The 19,572-nt window shown below is 36.2% G+C and overlaps 1 protein-coding gene across 9 annotated transcripts in view; it reads right to left on the bottom strand.

Annotated features, from left to right (window-relative positions):
* Nucleotides 1-18,879, bottom strand: part of SMC5 (structural maintenance of chromosomes 5) — a 93,371-nt gene extending 74,492 nt beyond the window's left edge. For all 9 annotated transcript variants that reach the window (XR_014822603.1, XR_014822618.1, XR_014822632.1 and 6 more), the window contains exons 1-3: nt 18,622-18,879; nt 14,030-14,171; nt 6,760-6,812 (exon numbers count right to left, since the gene is read on the bottom strand). Coding sequence is in view for 2 of the 9 variants with exons in the window: in XM_021064741.2 (XP_020920400.1) it covers nt 6,760-6,812; nt 14,030-14,171; nt 18,622-18,818 (392 nt within the window). In the remaining 7 variants the exon portion in view is untranslated. The remainder of the gene's footprint in view (nt 1-6,759; nt 6,813-14,029; nt 14,172-18,621) is intronic.
* Nucleotides 18,880-19,572: the final 693 nt, after the last annotated feature.

The following is a 19,572-nucleotide window of genomic DNA, read 5'->3' as shown; positions in this document are numbered from 1 at the left end:
CCACTGCCTCCTTCTCCCTGGAAACAACACTTGGCACCATGGGGATAATAGCTTCTCACATTCAAGAAAAAGACAACAAATATTCAAACATCCATGCCAAAAATAAATAGTGACTGCCCACGAAATACAAAGGGGTGCTCTTGCATGGAAGTAGCCCTCCAAGACTTCAGTTTGGCTTCCCTTAACTCACAGAAAAAGAAAAACATGAGCAAGATGAAGAAGCTCAGAAACCATTCCCAGTTAAAGGAACAGGAAAATTCACATGAAGCAGCAAACAATGAAACAGATGTCTGCAGTGTGACAGACATTGAGTTCGAAAGGGAGACAGTGAAAATACTGAAGGAATTAAGGCTGAACATCAAGGAATTAAGAGCAGATATGAACAGTAACGCAGATTCCTTTAGAAAGGAACTAGAAAATATAAGGAGGAACACAGAAAAATTAAAAAAAATAATTTGCAGAGACACAAACTGAGCTAAAGGCACTAAAGAGCAGTATGAATAATGCAGAGGAATGAATTAGTGACTCCGAAGACAGAAAATGGAAATCAGCCCATCAGGAGAGCAGACAGAAAATGAAATGAAAAAACATGAAACCAATATAAGAGATCTATGGGATAATATAAACCAGGCCAATCTACGAATAACAGGAATTCCAGAAGGAGAAGAAAAAGAAAAGGGGTCTGAAAATATATTTGAAGAAGTTATGTCTGAAAACTTTCCAAATCTAAAGGAAACTGATATCAAGATACAGGAAGCACAGAGGGCCCCAAACAAGTTCAACCCAAATAGGCCCATACCAAGATATATTATAATAAAAATGGCAAAAGTTACAGAGAGGATTCTAAAGGCAGCAAGAGAAAAGCAAAGCACTAATTATAAAGGAACACCCATAAGGCTATCAGCTGATTTCTCTACCGAAATACTACAGGCCAGAAGGGAGTGGCAAGATACATTTAAAATACTGAAAGGAAAAATCTGCAACCTAGAAGACTGGAAGCAAGAATATCATTTAAAACAGAAAGGGAAATAAAGAATTTCTCCAACAAACAAAAGCTAAAAGAGTACAGCAATACTAAACCCATTCTAAAAGAAATACTGAAAGAACTTCTCTAAATTAAAAAAGAAGTAAGAAGAAATAGGATGGAGGAAACCACAATTGGAAAGCAAACACTTAAATAAGCCAGCACACAAATCTAAAGGGGAGGGGGGGAACTACTGTAAAAAGCGATGATAAACACAAGGAACAGCACAAAGACAAACATGAAGATGTTAAAAAAAAGTATGTCAAAATCATAGAATGTGGGGAAGGAATGTAAAATCTAGACTCTTTTTTATTTTAATGTGTTTGAGCCTAAATGACTATCAGGCTAAAGAAAGAAGACACAGGAAGGGGTTAATTAAAAAACAGGGCAATCACAAATCAAAACCAAACTAAACTAAAAAGAAAGTACCCAAGCATTAAATAAATGGAAATCATCCAACCAAAAGAAGAAAGGAATGAAGGAGAAACATATAATCAACTGGAAAACAAGGTTTAAGACGGCAATAAATACATGTCAATGGACTGAATGCACCATCAAAAGACATAGAGTGGCAGATTGGATAAAAAAGCAAAAACCTGCAATCTGCAGTCTACAAGAGACTTACCTTAGGGCAAAGGGCACTTATAGATTGAAAGTGAGGGGATGGGAAAACATATTTCATGCCAATGGAAAGACAGAAAAGCAGGAGTTGTAATACTCATATCAGACAAAAGAGACTTTAAAATGAAGGCCATAAAGAAAGACAAAGGACACTATTTAATGGTAAAAGGATCCATTCAAGAAGAGGATACAACAATTGTCAATATATATACCCCTAATATAGGAGCACCCAAATACCTACAATAAATACTAATATATATAAAAGGAGAAAGGGATGGGAATATACTCATACTAGGAGACTTTAACCCCCATTCACATAAATGGACAGATCCTCTAAACAGAAAATCCATAAGGCAACGGAGATCCTAAATGAAACAACAGAAAACTTAGACCTATTTGATATTTCAGGACATTACATCCAAAAAAATCAGAATATACATTCTTCTCAAGTGCACACATGGACCATTTTCAAGTTCTGATCACATCCTGGGGCACAAAGCTAACCTCAACAAATTTAAGAGTATAGAAATTATTTCAAGTATCTTCTCTGACCTCAATGGTGTGAAACTAGACATCAGCCACAGGAAAAGCAACGAGAAAAAACTAACTACATGAAAACTAAACAACAGGCTACTAAAAAAACAAATGAGTCAATGAGGAAATCAAGAAGGAAATTTTAAAAAATCTCAAGACAAATGATAATGAGGACATTACAACTCAAAATCTATGGAATGCCATAAAAAGTACTACTCAGAGGGAAATTCATAGCAATACAAGCCTTCCTCAAAAAAAAGAAGAAAAATCTCAAATCGACAACTTAACCCACCACCTAAATGAATTAGAAAAAGAAGAAACGAAAGCTAAAGTCAGCAGAAGGAAGGAAATCATAAAGATCAGAGGAAACCAATAAAATAGATTCAAAAAATAATAGAAAAAAAATCAATAAAACTAAGAGCTGCTTCTTTGAAAGGGTAAACAAAACTGACAAACCTCTGGCTAGCCTCACCAAGAGGAGAGAAAAAACCCAAATAAACAAAATAAGAAATGAAAAAGGAGAAACCACAATGAATACTGCAGAAATACAAAAAACTATGAGAGAATACTATGAACAATTATACGCCAACAAATTTGACAAACTAGAAGAAATGGACAACTTTCTAGAGACTTACAGCCTGCCAAAACTGAATCAAGAAGAAACATATCAACTGAACAGGTGGATCACTAGAAATGAAATTGAGTATGTATTAAAAACACTCCCTACAAATAAAGTCCAGGACCACATGGCTTCACAGGCGAATTCTACTAAACATACAGAGGACCTTATACCCATCCTCCTTAAATTTTTCAAAAGGCTGAAGAAGAAGGAACATGCCTAAAGACATTCTATGATGCTGCCATCACCCTAATACCAAAAGCAGATAAAGATACCACCAAAAAAGAAAACTACAGACCAATATTGCTGATGAATACAGACAGACACAAATATTCTCAACAAAATTTTAGCTAACCGAATCCAACAACATATAAAAAAGATCATACACCATGACCAGGTAGGATTCATCCCAGGTACACAAGGATGTTTCAACATACGCAAATCAATCATCGTCACACACCACATTCACAAAAGGTCAAAAACCACATGATCATCTCAATAGGTGCAGAAAAAGCGTTTGACAAAGTCCAACATCCATTCATTATCAAAACTCTTATCAAAGTGGGTATAGAGGGAACATAATATAATAAAAGCCATTTATGACAAACACACATCAAGTATAATATTCAATGGAGAAAAGCTGAAACCCTTCCCACTACAATGTGGAACATGACAAGGATGCCCACTCTCTGTTTACTAACAACGAAACATTAGAAAAGGAATACAAAAATACAATACCTTTTATTTATTTATTTATTTATTTAATTTTTATTTATTTATTTATTTTATTTATTTATTTATTTATTTAATTTTTTAAATTAAATATTTATTTATTTATTTAATTTAAAAAAACTTTTTTTGTCCTTTTGCCATTTCTTGAGCCACTCCCACAGCATATGGAGGTTCCCAGGATAGGAGTCGAATCAGAGCTGTAGCTGCTGGCCTATGCAAGAGCCACAGCAACGTGGGATCTGAGCCACATCTGTGACCTACACCACAGCTCACGGCAACACCAGATCCTTAGCCCACTGAGCAAGGCCAGGGATTGAACCCGTAACCTCATGGTTCCTAGTCAGATTCATTAACCACTGAGCCACAACGGGAACCCCCCAAAATACAATACCTTTTAAAATTGCACCCCAAAAAAATCAAATACCTGGGAATACACCTGACCAACGAGGTAAAGGACTTATATGCTGAGAACTATAAAACATTAATCAAGGAAGTTAAAGAGGATTCAAAAAAATGTAAAGATATTTCATGCTCCTGGATAGGAAGAATGAATACTGCTAAAATGACCATACTACCCAAAGCAATCTACAGATTCAATGCAATCCCTATCAAATTGCACAGAACTAGAACAAACAATCCAAAAATTTATATGGAACCACAAAAGACAGAATTACCAAAGCAATCCTGAGGAACAAAAACCAAGTAGGAGACATAACTCTCCCAGACTTCAGGCAATATTACAAAGCCACAGTCATTAAGACAGTGTGGTACTGGTACCAAAACAGACATACAGTCCAATGGAACAGAATAGAGAATGCAGAAATAAACCCAGACACCTTTAGTCAAATAATCTTTGACAAAGGAGGCAAGAATATAAAATGGGAAAAAGACACTCTTTTCAGCAAGCATTGCTGGGAAACCTGGACAGCTGCACGTAAATCAATGAAACTGGAACACACCCTCATAGTTAATACTTTCTCCATATTTTATAACTATACCTGACTTAGTAAATTTTTTAGTTTCGATATCTAAGAAACCACTGTGACCAATCAATATCAAGGCTAACCCAGGAGATGTTGTAGGTTAAGTTCTAGACCACTGCGATAAAAAGAATATTGTAATTAAGCAAGTCACTTTAATAAAACGTTATCTTTGCTGAAAAAAGTTTCCTCCCATTATAGCCCCATTCTTTTTTACATGGATTATTATGGAGCCTAAATTTCTATCTTCCTTTTTATGGTTATTGGCTATCCTGCTACTTAGAAGAGTCTTTTCCCTTCCTGAATTTTAAAAAATATTTTATATTTTTCTATTATTTTCAAAGTTACCTATTTTTTCACTCAGCCATTAACACACTGAAATTTTACTTATGTACAGTGTGTCTCAGAAGTCTCTAAATTGATGTTTTAAAAAATTAATATCCAATTATTTCACTCAAATTGAGTGATTTATACCCCATGCTTAAACAGCCACCTTTAAAATAAATTAGATTCTCATATTCATTTAGAACTGTTCCTATTTTCTCCGTTCTGTTCTAGTTTCCTATACCAATACCATACTATCAAAAGCTTTATAATACACTTTAACATCTGTTACACAAATGTCTTATTCATGATTCTGTTTCTTCAAAATCTCTTGGGTTTTCTGGCACATTTATTCTTCCAGATGAACTTTACAGCCAACTTATATAAACTCGTTGAGTGTCACTGGAACTGTATCAAACATGTACATTAGTTTGGAAAGGACTGGCATATTAACAGTGATTACAACTTTATAGTTTTAGAACATAACACTTTTCCATTTATTCAGGTCTTAGTTTTGTATTCTTCAGTAAAATACTATTATTATATTTTAACCTCTTATTTTCTTCCATGTGTGCCTATTTCTCATTTCTACATAAATTTTAAAATTTCCAACAAGTTTTGAATAAAAAAATCATTTTTTTTTCAAATTCTAAAAAATGACAGGGCTATTAGATAACCTTTAAGAACTACTTCAGCTAAGAAAATTCCATGACTGTCTATAACACTCCAAATAACAGCACTCTAAAAATCATCTGAAGGATATGCATATTTGCATATAAAAGACAAGGTATATACACCAAGGATGCTTAATTGCTTTCATCTTCAAGAGTAACTCTCGTCCATCAGAAATGGCTACAAAGAGTATGGAAAATTGACAACAACTAGGCTTGAAGGAAAAGGATACCATAATTAACAATTTCTATGAGGGAGGGAATGGAAAATGGTGACATAAATTTACCATACATGAAATTCACCAAACCATTAGCAGTGTTATTTGTAGTAGAATTATGGCAAGAAGGCCTTAATTTTTATCTTTTTACACTTCTATATTGTTTGCATTTTTTTAAACAAGCAAGTATTCTGCTTTCAAAATCAGAAAAAAAAAGATGGCTTAAATTTGTAAATAATACTGTAACTTCTTGATCAACATTTAACAGCGCTATATTTCTATTTCATCCTCATAAATTTAATAATTTTTCCAGGAATTCCTATTGTGGCACAGCAGAAACAAATCCAACTGGGAACCATGAGGTTGCAGGTTCAACTCCTGGCCTCGCTCAGTGGGTTAAGGATCTGGCGTTGCCATGAGCTGTGGTGTAGGTTGTAGATGTGATCTGATGTTGCTGTGGCTGTGGCACAGGCTGGAAGCTGTAGCTCCAACTGGACCCCTAGCCTGGGAACCTCCATAGGCCATGGGTGCAGCCCTAAAAACCCAAAGAATTTTTCCAAAAGAAAATTCTTACAATTCAGGATTTAAAAGCTCCATTTGAAAAAAAAAAAAAATTTTGGAGTTCCCATTGTTCCTTGCAGTAAATAACCTGACTAATATCCATGAGGACACGGGTTTGACCCCTGGCTTCACTCAGTGGGTTAAAGATCTGGCACAGCCATGAAAGGTGGTATAGGTCCAAGACGCCACTCAGATCTGGCATGGCTGTGACTGTGGCACCGGCCAGCAAGCTCCTAGCCTGGGAACTTCCATGTGTCACAAGCGCCGCCCTAAAAAGACAAAAACATTTTTTTCTTTTAATTTTTAAAAAATAAAAAAAACCCTAACTTGTCTGGACAAAGTATTCCTTAAATATTATTTTCACTATTTAGGCCATAATTCTGAATTATAGCTCTTTACTAAAGTCATGAAGAAAATGTGAACATAAACTAAGAAATTATGCAGGAAAACTGGTTTCAGCACTTTTAACACTTACAATTCAATTTCAACCATGCCTTTGGAACATCCTCTCTTCACAAAAAAGCCAACCTAAGACATAAAAAGACAAAGTGAGCCGTGTGATAACATTCCCAGATTAACAATCACAGATTCTGTCAGATCGAGATTCTTTTTTTTTGGTTTTTAGGGCTGCACTCCCAGCACATGGAAGTTCCAGGCTAGGGGTCGAATCTGAGCTACAGCTGCCAGCCAGGGCCACAGCCACATGGGATCCCATGTACAATCCAGCAGATCATTACATAAAGATAAGGATTTAATAAATGATTTCCGACAATTAAAAAACTACTTATCAAAACTTAGGAAAAGTCTGAGTTGGTTCTTGGAAGTTATCTACTCCAACCCCTGTTTTTTGAAATAAAGAAAAACTGAGTTCTAGACAATTGACTAAGGTTACAAAAGCCAATTATTAATAAAGCAGTATCTTGTCTACCTCATAAATGCCTCCCATATAGCATTTTTAAAAAACATACTTTGAATAGATTTATCATCTTAAGGGGTTTATAACTCAATATTGTAACCTACATTAAATTTTAAGCCTGGCTAAGAACCCTGTAATAGCATTTTGATAATACTGCAATATTTACAATTTTAGAAAAAAGAAAAGAATCATTTCAAGTTTTAAAAGTATTTTACAGTGGAGTAACAATTCAACTTTTAGACTTTCTTTTTAAAATGTGTTTTTATATGAAATACATTTATATAAACAGTATGTATAGGAGTTCCCGTCGTGGCTTAGTAATTAACGAATCCGACTAGGAACCATGAGGTTGCAGGTTCAGTCCCTGGCCTTGCTCAGTGGGTTAAGGATCTGGCGTTGACATGAGCTGTGGTGTAGGTCGCAGACGAAGCTCGGATCCCACAGTGCTGTGGCTCTGGCGCAGGCCTGTGGCTACAGCTCTGATTCTATCCCTAGCCTGGGAACCTCCATATGCCAGGGGAGTGGCCCAAGAAATAGCAAAAAGACAAAACAAACAAACAAAAAAACAGTATGTATAAACTTCATGCACTGATTAAGGAATAATAAAACCAGTTATCTATCAATTTAAGGAACTGATCATAATCAGTGTATCTGACATTCTGTGTGTAACTCTCCCCAATTGCATCCTTCTCTCTCAACAAATGTAAACTCTAAACTGATTTACTGATCATTCTTTTGCTTTTATTTTTATTATATACATCTCTATACATTAAATGTGTTTTTAACCATTCCATAAACAAATTCACATTATTTTTTTCAAGACAGCATTTTTCCTTAAAATTATGTTTTTGAGATTTAACCACTGAACTAAAGTTTTTACTGTCATATAATATTCAATTTATTTGACTATACTAGAATTTATTGCAAACAAAACTGCCATAAATATTTCTATAATTTCACCTAGTATAAATGTACACGTTTACTAGGGTACCTAGGAGTATAATTTTTGAGTGACTGAATATAGGCATTTACAGATTTACTAGGTAATGCCATATCATTTTCCAAGGTTTTACAAACTCATATTCCAATAAGAATGCAAAGTTACCATTACTTTATGTCCTTATAAACACATGGCACTGCTAGAATTTTTCCAGATCTGATGGAGACACCGTGCCAGGGTTAATTTGCTTTTATCTGATACTTCATGAAGCTGAAGATCTTTTCATGTATTTACTGGCTGTCCGGCTTGCCTCTTCTGTGAGACGTTTGAGCTTATCTTTTGCTCATTTTCCTTCTGAGTTGCTATTTTTTGCTTATCATATAATCTAGATACAATTTTGTTATATATACCTTCTTCCAATTTGCAGCTAGTGTTATCTCTATAAGGTGTCTTTTGATGAACAAAAGTTTCTTAATTTTATTATAGCTGAATTTACCAACTGTTTCTTTGCAGTCTATACTTTTATTTAAGATTTTTTTTCTTTAACCTAAAGTCAAAAGATATTCTCATTTATTACCAATATCTTCTAAAAACTTTCTGGTCAATCACATTTAGATCTTTAATCCACCTATAACTGATTTTACTAAAGAGTGAGGAAAGGACTCAATTTCACTTTTTTCCTATACCATGGATAGACAGTTTGTTATAGAGTTGGTTATACAGTTTGATAACCAACTGCCTCAGCACTATTTATCCATCTTTTCCCCATTCATCTACAATGTCAGTTCTAATAAATAGTTTTTACTAAATATGGCTTTGTATCTGGGCTCTTTATTGTCACATTGCACATGTTTATTCTACACCAGTATCACAATGGATTAGTTTATTGTAGTTTTGCATTGTCTTGACATCAGATAGGTGAGTTTTTCCATTTTGTCCTGTTTCTTTAGAAATATCTTGGCTATTTTTGGCCCTCTGCTCTTCCATCTAAATTTTAGAACCAGCTTACAGTTTGTATCGACAGTACTGGGATTTTAACTGGAATGACACTCAACATGCAGTTCAAGACATTTGAGAAGAATGACATTTTTATATTAGGTCTCCTTGTCCATTAATATAGTGTATCTCTCCACTTAAACTTTAATGTTTTTAAATAAAATCTGTAATTCTTCCACATAGGGCTTACATTCTTTATTAATTTACTGCTATGAACTGTACTTCTGTTATTACAATACCCATTTTTAACTGCATTTTCTGTTCACTGTTAGTGTTAGAAATGCAACTGATATTTATCATACAACTTTTTTGAGGGGGGTTCTCAGTTTTTATTTCTAATTGGCTAATTATTTCTAAGTTTATTATTAACTCTAATCGAAGAGAACTCTGACGTAGGCTAGTGGCTACAGCTCCAATTAGACTCCTAGCCTGGGAATCTCCATATGCCACGAGTGCAGCCCTAGAAAAGACAAATAAAAAAGAAAAAGATATAACCCACAGAAACAAGCGGTTTTGGAGTCCTCAGTAAGTTAAAGAATGTAAAAAGGTCTTTACTTTAGTCTGGGCTTCTATAACAAAAAAAAACCATAGACTAGGTGGCTTAAACATTTATTTCTCACAATTCTGAGGTTAGGAAGTCCAAGATCAAGGTGCCCACAGATTCAGTGTCTGTGTTACACAACCTTATACCTAGCAATCCTAATAAATGTGCATATTAAGCCATCAGGAGGCTTAACTGGAGTATGGAGATACTCATAATTGTGAATGACCATTTTCTTTCTTTCTAACATATATCTTTTCTGTCCTACCTAGAACTTCCAGTACAATGTTCAACAGTAATGATAGCAGGTGATCTCAACTTGTTCCTGAACTTGCTATACATTTTCATAGGTATCTTTTATAAAATTAAGAAAGGTCCTTCCTATTCCTAGTTTGCTAAGAGTAAATTATTGTGGAATTTAATTGAATGCTTTTTCTCTACTGAGCTGATCATGCAGTTCTTCTTTAAAATGTGGTGCATTTTGTGAATTTTTTTTCTAATATTCAATCAACTTCTCATTCTCTGAATAAATCCAATTTGGTCATGATGTATTCTTTATTCTTAAATTCAACATATTAAAGCTTCTTTTTTTCTGTGATTTTTGCTTCTAGATTCAAGAGTGAAACTGGCTTGTAATTTTCTCACTCTATCCTTGACTGATTTGGGTACCTAGAGTCACATTCTCTATTTAAAAGAGGAACTTACTGCTGCCAGAACTAATCCATAATTGTTTTTGTCTAGTGTTCTCTATGAGAAAAAAATTTACCAGTTAATTTATTTTTCTACTTAATCAGTTTTGATAATTTAAGTAGTTGTAGAAACATATATATTCACAACTTTTTAAAAATGTAAACTCCAGTGACATGTTCCTTGTAATATTCTTACATAATTTTTTAAACCTCTGTTGCATTCTTGTAACACCCTGGTGGTAGTCATCAGGGCAGTTCATGAATATTCTGATTCTCCTTTTAAGCCAATGGTATGACTGCACTTGCTCTTTCCCTCTGACCCAAGTTACATCCTTATGACTTGCTCCGTCCAATGAAATATGAGTAGAATATATATATATATACTACTAAAAAATATTCATATACAAGTTGACCTGCATAGTTCAAACCTGCACTGTTAAAGGATCAACTGTATATACTGAAAAGAAGATTCCATCTGCCTAAGTACCTAAGTGATCATAAACAGCTTACAATGGATAAACAGTAAGAATTGATCTTTTGTAAAAAAAATAAAATAAAAATAAATTTAAAAAGAAAAAAAAAGAATTAATCTTTTGTATGTTTAAACCACTTAAATTTGAGTGTTTTCTGGATCACAATATAACATATCGTAACTATTACTTTTTGCCACTCTTTATATTATTTTTCTCTTCTTTTCTTTTCTAGCCCCCCTCTATCTTCTCAGAAGTTTCTGATTTCATTAGTCTTATTGAAAAGCAATTTTTGGTTTTGTGGTCCCTATCATATCCTTGATTACTATTTTATTAATTTCTGCTCTTAACTTTTCAGTTTCCATTAAGATTTATTCTTTGACCTGTGTATAAGAAGTATACATTTCATTCTGAAAAAATGGGAAAATTTTAGTTATCTTTGTTATTATTTCTATCTTAGTAGCACTGTGATCAGAGAACATGGTCTATGTGGTAGTAATTCTTTGATATTTTTGATACTTGCTCTATGGCTCAGTATACAGTTAATTCTAAGAAATATTTCCATTTGCGCTTAAAAAGAATGTGTGCTCTCCAACTGTTCAGTGCAGTGTTTACAACATGTCCATTAGTTCAACCTGTTGCTCATATCTTCTATACTCTAATTTTTTATCTGACCAATCTATTGAGTACTTAGAGCTCTTTTACTATGATTACGGATCTGATAATGTGGCTTTAAGAATTCTGTGATTTTGCTTACATATTTTAGAGCTGGATTAGGTGAATTTGAGAACTGAATTATCAGCTTGCTGAACTGAACCTTTCATCAATATTTAATGACCATCTTTATCTCTAAAAGTTGTTTTTCTTTTAAATTATATTTTGCCTGGTATTAAATCAGCTACACCTACTTTCTTTTGTATATTTGCTTGGTATGTATTTTTTCATCCTTTTACTTCCAAGTTCTCTGTAGCTTTTTATTTTAGATATTCTAACTATAAACAAAATGAAATTGAACTTTATCTATCTATTCTAATAGACTTTCTCATTTAATAAGAATTTAGACCATTTATAATTATTGTGATTGTATTGTACATGTATTTCTACTATCTTATGTTTCTTAATGATGTCCTTTTCTGTATTTCTGTTTCTTTTCTCTTCCTCCTCCTTTCTCAAGATTCCTTTCAGGTTGTTTGGGCAGTGGCTATTTTTTTCTCTACTTTTTTAACCTCTCTTGTTTGAAAGTTTTATATTTCAATTTTTTCACTGGTTTACCCTAGAAATATTTTTTTAATTTTTTTGCTTTTTAGGGCCATACCTGCAGCATATGGAAGTTGCCAGGCTAGGGGTTGAATCGGAGCTATGGCTGCTGGCCTACACCATAGCCACAGCAATGTGGGATCCAAGCCATGTGCGCAACCAACCCCCACTGAGAGGGGCCAGGGATCAAACCTGTATCCTCATGGATCCTAGTCAGATTCGTTTCTGCTGAGCCACAATGGGAACTTCTACCCTAGAAATTTTAACATGCATATTTAACTTAATAAAATCTAAAGTTAACTAATTATCTTAACTCCCTCTCAATAATACAAATTCATAGGCTACTTTAACGCTGATCACTTCCTTCCTGTTGTCCAAGGACAACAATTTATTTCTATCTTCCTTAATTTACAAACTTGACAAATGAGCCATTAGTATTATTTTATACAGTTTACATATAACTTCCCTACATGCTTACCATTTTCTTGCTCACCATTTCTTCTTACCTCTCAGATGTTCCTTCTGGAATCATTTTCCTTCTTCCTAAATCACATAATTTCAAAGTTCCTTTATGAGGATCTCGGGCTTTATTTTTTTCCCCTCTGTTCCGATTTTGAGACCATATTATGACTGTGTTCGATATTCTGGAATTCCCTACAATTTGTGTCTATTTGTGTATTTCATTTATCTCATCAGAGATATATTAGGTGTCTTGAATCTGGGAATTCAAGTTTTTCAATATTGCTGAAAAATTCTGAGTCATTCTTTCTTTGAATATTGCCTCTTCCTTGGTCCACTATATCCCTATGGAGATACTTAGATATATACTGGACTATCTTCCTTTAACTATCAGATCTCAACCTTGCTTTCATTTCCCCCCCTCACTTTAGCTTTATATTACATTTTTAGAAAAACAGTCAAGTATTTTGGTTCACAAATTCTCAAATGTGTCTGCTTTGTTGTTTTACCGGTCCACCAAGTTTCTCTCCCATGTATTTTTATTTCTTTATATTCTATTTGATTCTTTTTTCAAATTTACCTGATCTTTTTGTTACTTATTCTTTTGTTACACTTGCAACCTTCTTTAAGTTTCTTAAATAAATTAAGTACTCCTAGTTTACATTCTACAGCTACAAGCTTTGTAGGTCTGACTGTAAAGTCTGTTGTTTTTGTTAGCTTTTATTTTGGTGATTTATTTCTTTCTATGCTTTGTGATTATTTTTAAGGTATGATTTATGAATTTCTTGAAACTTTATGTTAGAATTCTTTCGAGGACAGCAATGAAGGTATTTTCCTTTAGAGGATTTGCATTTGCTTCTGCCAGGTACCTAGAGATATCAGTAACTGGGACCACTTTACACTACAATTACAATGTGTGTGTTAAGGACTGTTTGGAAGATTTTCTTTTTCTTTTTTTCCCTACTGTATTCAGAGCTAACAATGAGATAAGTAATTCCCTGGTCACATTTTGTGATTTTTTTTTTTCTGCTACACGCTGTGCTTAGCTTCTAGTTTTATCTTCTAACTCCCCACTTTCAGGACCCCTCCAATCCTATGCAACCAATTCAAAGCCACCAGGTTTTAGGGTGTAAGATAAGCAAATATCCCTGGGGAAACAATTCCAGGGGCTGCTGAAATCTTCAGATTCAAACTACTTTGTGCCCTTTGTAAACTTACTTCACCTTTCCACAAGCCAAGCAATATCTTTCAAAAGATATATTTTATGCTATTTCTAAGGTTGCAGCTGTTACATACTTGGAGAATTCTCTAGGTATAGAGTGCAAAATACTTCTGAAAATGACAACCCACCAACTTTATTATTTATATTCAAGCACAACACATTTGCTATACCCAAGGACCTCAGACAGAAACTGCTTTGTTACTAAAAGCAATTCATGGCTTTGAATTTTGTTAAAAAGAACATACGTTAACTCACCTTATCTGCCCGTCCCATGAAAGCAGGTTTGCCCGCTAATCCAAGGCAAATGGCACACACGATGCTGGACTTCCCTGTTCCATTAGCTCCAATAATCATATTCAAGTGGGGCCCAGGAGATACTTCACAGATATCATATGTTCTAAATTATAAAGAGGTAATATTACTAAGCAGAGATAATAAGTGAAGGATAGTTTCTTACCAAAGCACATTTTCTTACATTACAGGCTTCCTCAAATTCCTTTGAAAACCACCTAACCTTATTAATTTAATGTAAGGTTAATTTACAGATTATTAATCAACTAGAGGGAAAAATCTGTTAGTGGGAGAAATGAAAAAGTGATAATGCATATCTAAAATAAGAACATTCAAAAATAAAAATTAAAAAAAAGAACATTCATGGAGAAGTAAGACTTCATGTGCTTTTCTTCAAATATAAAGTTTGCTGAATAAAGCGAAGTTTGATATTATTCTTTAACACATGAGAGTGTATTAAAGCTAATGTACAAATAAAATAACTTTAAAACAAATTATACTTATAAAAATGAAGCCATAGCTCATCCTAAATCTGTGGATCTTATATTTATATTTCTCTCACTCTGTTTTGTTTTTTTTGGGGGGGGGGTCAGTATAACCTAAAGGTTAACTGATTATTTATTTCTCTTGAATTAAAATGCTTACTAGCAACTTCTCATGGTTTAATACTTGAAAACAATCCAAATTATCTTTATTCTAGTTAGAATACTGAAAATATATCAATTCAATAATTTCATTTTATTATTAATTTTAAAAATAATATCCATTTCCTTTAATATACTGTCAGACATTCACCAAAGGATCTACTTTTAGCATATATTCAAATAAATTTTATTCCTATGGGAGGAAAGAGGAGTGTATCATCTCCAAGCACTTCTGTAATATTCCTTCATATCAGGAAGCAGCATGCTCTCTAGCACTCTACCTGCAATAGCGGCATCTAATCCTTATCAGTCCTCAGGGACAACTAGGGCAAAATGTGAAGCAAACTCTGACTCAGATATCTTTCCAACTTGTCTTTGAATATCTTTTTTTTTTTTTTTTTTTTTTGTCTTTTTGGTATTTCTTGGGCCGCTCCCGCGGCATACGGAGGTTCCCAGGCTAGGGTCATATCGGAGCTGTAGCCACCGGCCTACGCCAGAGCCACAGCAACGCGAGATCCGAGCCGCGTCTGCAACCTACACCACAGCTCAGGGCAATGCCGGATCCTTAACCCACTGAGGAAGGCCAGGGACCGAACCTGCAACCTCATGGTTCCTAGTCGGATTCATTAACCACTGCGCCAAGACGGGAACTCCTATCTTTGAATATCTTGAATTAGAACCCATAAGTAATGTTCTGTTCCCATAGAGTTTAAGTCAGCTGCCAACTAATTCCCCAAGAATAAAAGCTTAGCCCGCTACTAACCTGCCAAATATTTTAACCAAGTACACTTCAACTTTAATACTCAAAGAAATTAATAATTCTGAAATGCCAGGTGGTAATAAAATAAATACAGGTGAGTAGCATTTTCTGGCTGGTTTCCAACTCCATAACTCTGCACAGCACCTACCTATCTTTTCAGATGCTTTATTCTGTTAACAGCTGAGTCTTAAAGCAACTCTTTACAATGGTTAAAATAAAACTAGTTTGGGAATTTCAGACATCTGGAAAATTAACTGACTTGGAACTTCTTAATCCCAACACATGAAGCCCCATTTTTTAATACTTGCATTTCCTACCATTAAATTTCTGAGCTACTGCTGTTATCTCATGTATTCTTCACAGTCTTAGGTAGCATCTATAAGTCAGGTGACCTATAAATGCAATTACCACCTCGAGAATGCTATTTGGATGGCTCATAACAGACTTCAAAATTGAGAACTAAACCCACCATCTTTTCCATCTAAAGCCACTCTTGCGGTCTCTTAGTGAATGACATCAAGGCATTAGTTTTGCATCATCTTTGATTCTTACCTTCTCCTTCACCTCTATCCACACTACCACTCCTTCATCCAATCACCAAATCATGTTGGTAGAGAAACAAATCTGACATTACTTGTTTAAAAAAAAGAGAAAGAAAAATAGGACCCTTCATAATTTAGCTCTAACTCATCTTTTTCTACTATCTTCTTCCTCTATGCTCTAATAAGACCTCTAAATTCAATCCGTAAAGAATTTCCTTCAGTTTCTCGACTATCCCTTATGCTTCCTTCTTTTTCTAAGCCTTGTGCACACTATTCCTTCTGCCTAGCACTCTCTCTCTCCACTCTCAATCCCATTTGACTTGGGAAATCCTTTCCTAGACTACTCTCTCTGGCCATTTTGGTTTTCTATGCCTCAAAGACCTCTCCACTGTGAACATAAAACAAAACTTCACCTAGCTTTGCACTTTCCAACTACCTTTTCTTGCTCCTCTTCACATTCAAGCTATATTTCCCCACGTTCATTCACACTTCTATTACTTAGTTTTCTGCCTACACGACTTCATCAAAGAGTCAAAGATTTCCTAACTGCTAAATGCATGGGTTCTTTTCTCTCCTGTAATCTGAATTCAAAGTAGCAAATGATGTTTTTGGATCTTTTTCCTTGGCTTCTTTGATAATACTCTCCCACAGTTCTCCTCTTACTTCTCTGAACAGTTCCTTCTCAATCTGTGAGATATGCCTGGCCTTAAATACAGGGATTTCTCCAGGACTCTGTACTTGGTCTTCTATTCCCAATCATATTTCCTTTTGGGCAATTTCAACCATTTCTGCAATTTCAACAACCACTTATATGCATGATTTCCAATTCTCTCTCCTGTTCACATTTTCCAGTAAGCTCCAAACACTTAGAAATATTGCCTATAGGAGTTCCCTTGTGGTACAGTGGGTTAAGGATCTGGTGTTGCCATGGGAGTGGCTTGGGTTGCTGTTGTGGCATGGGTTTGATCCCCGGCCTGGGAACTTTTGCATGCTGTGGGTGCAGCAAAAAACCAAAAACCCTCCCTACAGAAGATCTTTTAGATGTCCCACAGGAAACTTCAAGTCACAGGTTCCAAAAGGCATTTATTATCTTCCCCAAACTGTTCCTTCTACTGAATACCACTATAAATGTCCAATTCTCCAAGGCAGAGACTTAAGAAAAATGCTGCATCCCTCCCTTACTATCATGCCTCACAAATAATCTGCAGCCGGACCCTGTCAAATCTCTTCTTTCTGCTCCCACTTTCCAGCGTTAGGGTCAAACTCTGAATCATCTCTGCCCTTGTATTGTAAAAGCCTTGTTGCCTTCACTTTTGCACCTTTTCTAAATGATCCTTCACAATGCTGCTGAAGTAATATGTCACATGTCATGCATGCACTTAACCTGGCAACCTACAGCATAGAACTGGAATTCCTCAGCATAGGAAACACAGACCCCCAAGAGTTGTCTTCAGTATAAACCCTGTTCACATATTCACATCCTGTGCTCTAACCATATTAAAATACTGGAAACTTCTTAATCATAACCATTTCAGGTAATTCCTTCTGTCAGCAATGCTCTTCCTTTTTAAGAATGTCATAATCTCCAGTACAAAGCCCTTCTCACAGTTGTGGACAAAATTAACCATTTTAGCCATTGCTCCCCCCTTGCATCCTGATGCACATATGTTATTAAGGCAAATACTTCGTTTGATTATATTTATCTTTCCTGATTTGGATTCAAACAACAATTCCGCTACTTATTAGCTGTGTAAACGTGGGCAAATTAACCTCTGAGCTTATCAATGGAAATAATATAAAGAGTTGTTACCAGGAAAGAATGAGAGCATTGTGTAAATAAAGCACCTACTTCTATAGCACATGACAGATGTTTGAAAAATAATGTTAGTAATGTTACTGCAATTCTGTTTTCCCTATGTTACTCTGCGCAAGCTTAAAAAAAAATAAATCTTAAATGAACTTTAAGGTGCTAAACAGATACACGGTATTTGTGTTAAAACATATTTAAAAATTCTACAGTGAGTATTATGGTTAGTTGTCTGAAGGGATAAAAAAGGAACCAGAAAGCCAGATTTGAAAGGGTCAAGGGTCTTCTGGGAGCGCAATAACTGAGAGTAAGGCTTAATTTTCAGGTACATTTCAACCTCCATTAGGAAACCTTCACCATCTTTGTCCACCTAGCAACTGCCTACTCTTCACGAATCTGTCACGGCATCACTGCCGTTCTGATTTAACTGTTGCTTCCTCTGAGTTCCCAAGAACCACAGTTTTGCCAATTACAGATTACGTCCTACCTCTACAGGCTGTGACTCCCAGGGGGCAGAGATCGAATCCCTACTACGTCCACTGCCCGCCATATGACGTCTTCAAACAACATTGGCGTTAAGAATTAAAAAAAAACATATCACCCAAGACACACTCCTACCACATCGACACACACGTCAATCTTCATGGCCGACGAATAAAACTCCTGACGGCAATCTCAGCACGAATTTACTGTTAAACCCACAAGCCAGGCACACATCCACCCACCTACCCCTGCACGCATGCAGCCTGCGCCCCCAGCCCGAGGGCCCGCTCGCCTCCCCAGCCCGGCCTCTGGCCACTCACAGGAAGTTCTCCATCGCGATGCGGACGATAGAGCCTTCTACGAAAGGCCCTGAAGACTGCAGCGGCAGTGGAGGCGGCGCCGCCGGCGGGGCCGAACTCTTTTTCTTGCTCGGGACCTCCGACGAGGGATCTCTGGGGAGAGCTCTCTTGGAGGCCAGGGGGATTGGTGTAGACGTTTTCTTGCTCGGTGTCGCCATTCTGGCTTCCTTTCCTTCTTGAGCTGGCTTCCGTTCCCACCGACCTGCAGCCCCTGCGCTCCAGCGCCCGGCTCCCGCGCGAACTGCCCTGGCGCGCGACTCCCCCACCCCCTGCCGGGAGCCCGCCCTCGCGCCTGCGTAGTTGAGATCGCTGGCGTCAGCGGTCACGCACCGCCCAGTGCTGGGCCTGGAAGGCCGAAACCCTTGCGAAAGCGGGGGTGGAGCTGGGGGAAGCTGCTTCCGGTCACTTTTCTCTATGTCTGTATACTTTGAGAAGTTTTGTTTTGGTTTTGTTTTTTAACTCAAAAAAAGACATCAGTTGCATTTAGTATTTTGAAAGCCTTTTCAGTGCTCTGAGGAAACATCCGGGAGAGAAAGGAGGACGGTGTTTGTGATGGCACCTCGTGTGGGCAACGTCAGACCCCACTGGTGATGCTCGGAGTCTGCCCTCGGTTCGGGCCTCTTCGTCTTCTTTCTTTGTTTTCAAGCAGGTTCCCATGTCCAAAAAGAAAGAAAAGAAAGGAAACTCTTCCAAATGGCTCTATGCCTTCCTCTCTCTTAAAGCATGGCGCTATGGTCTCCTGCACTCTCCAACTGGTAGAAAGACTGCACCACACAGATTCTCCTCATTGACTGTCCATCCCCTCGTTAATTCCCTTTTAAGACTCCCTCCCTCGAAGTTTCCGGAAACCCCGGAGCTCCCTGGCATGGTGTAGAGGGTGCTTCCACTTAAACTGGCTCACATTTGTCTAAT

Source organism: Sus scrofa, chromosome 1 (assembly GCF_054392235.1).
Source record: "Sus scrofa isolate SSC_HxYL_T2T_F1_AM1 chromosome 1, Sscrofa_HxYL_maternal_Yorkshire_Landrace_v2.0, whole genome shotgun sequence".
Taxonomy (NCBI): domain Eukaryota; kingdom Metazoa; phylum Chordata; class Mammalia; order Artiodactyla; family Suidae; genus Sus; species Sus scrofa.
The sequence above is the reverse complement of the archived record's forward strand: the minus strand, read 5'-3'. Positions and strand labels throughout refer to the sequence as shown.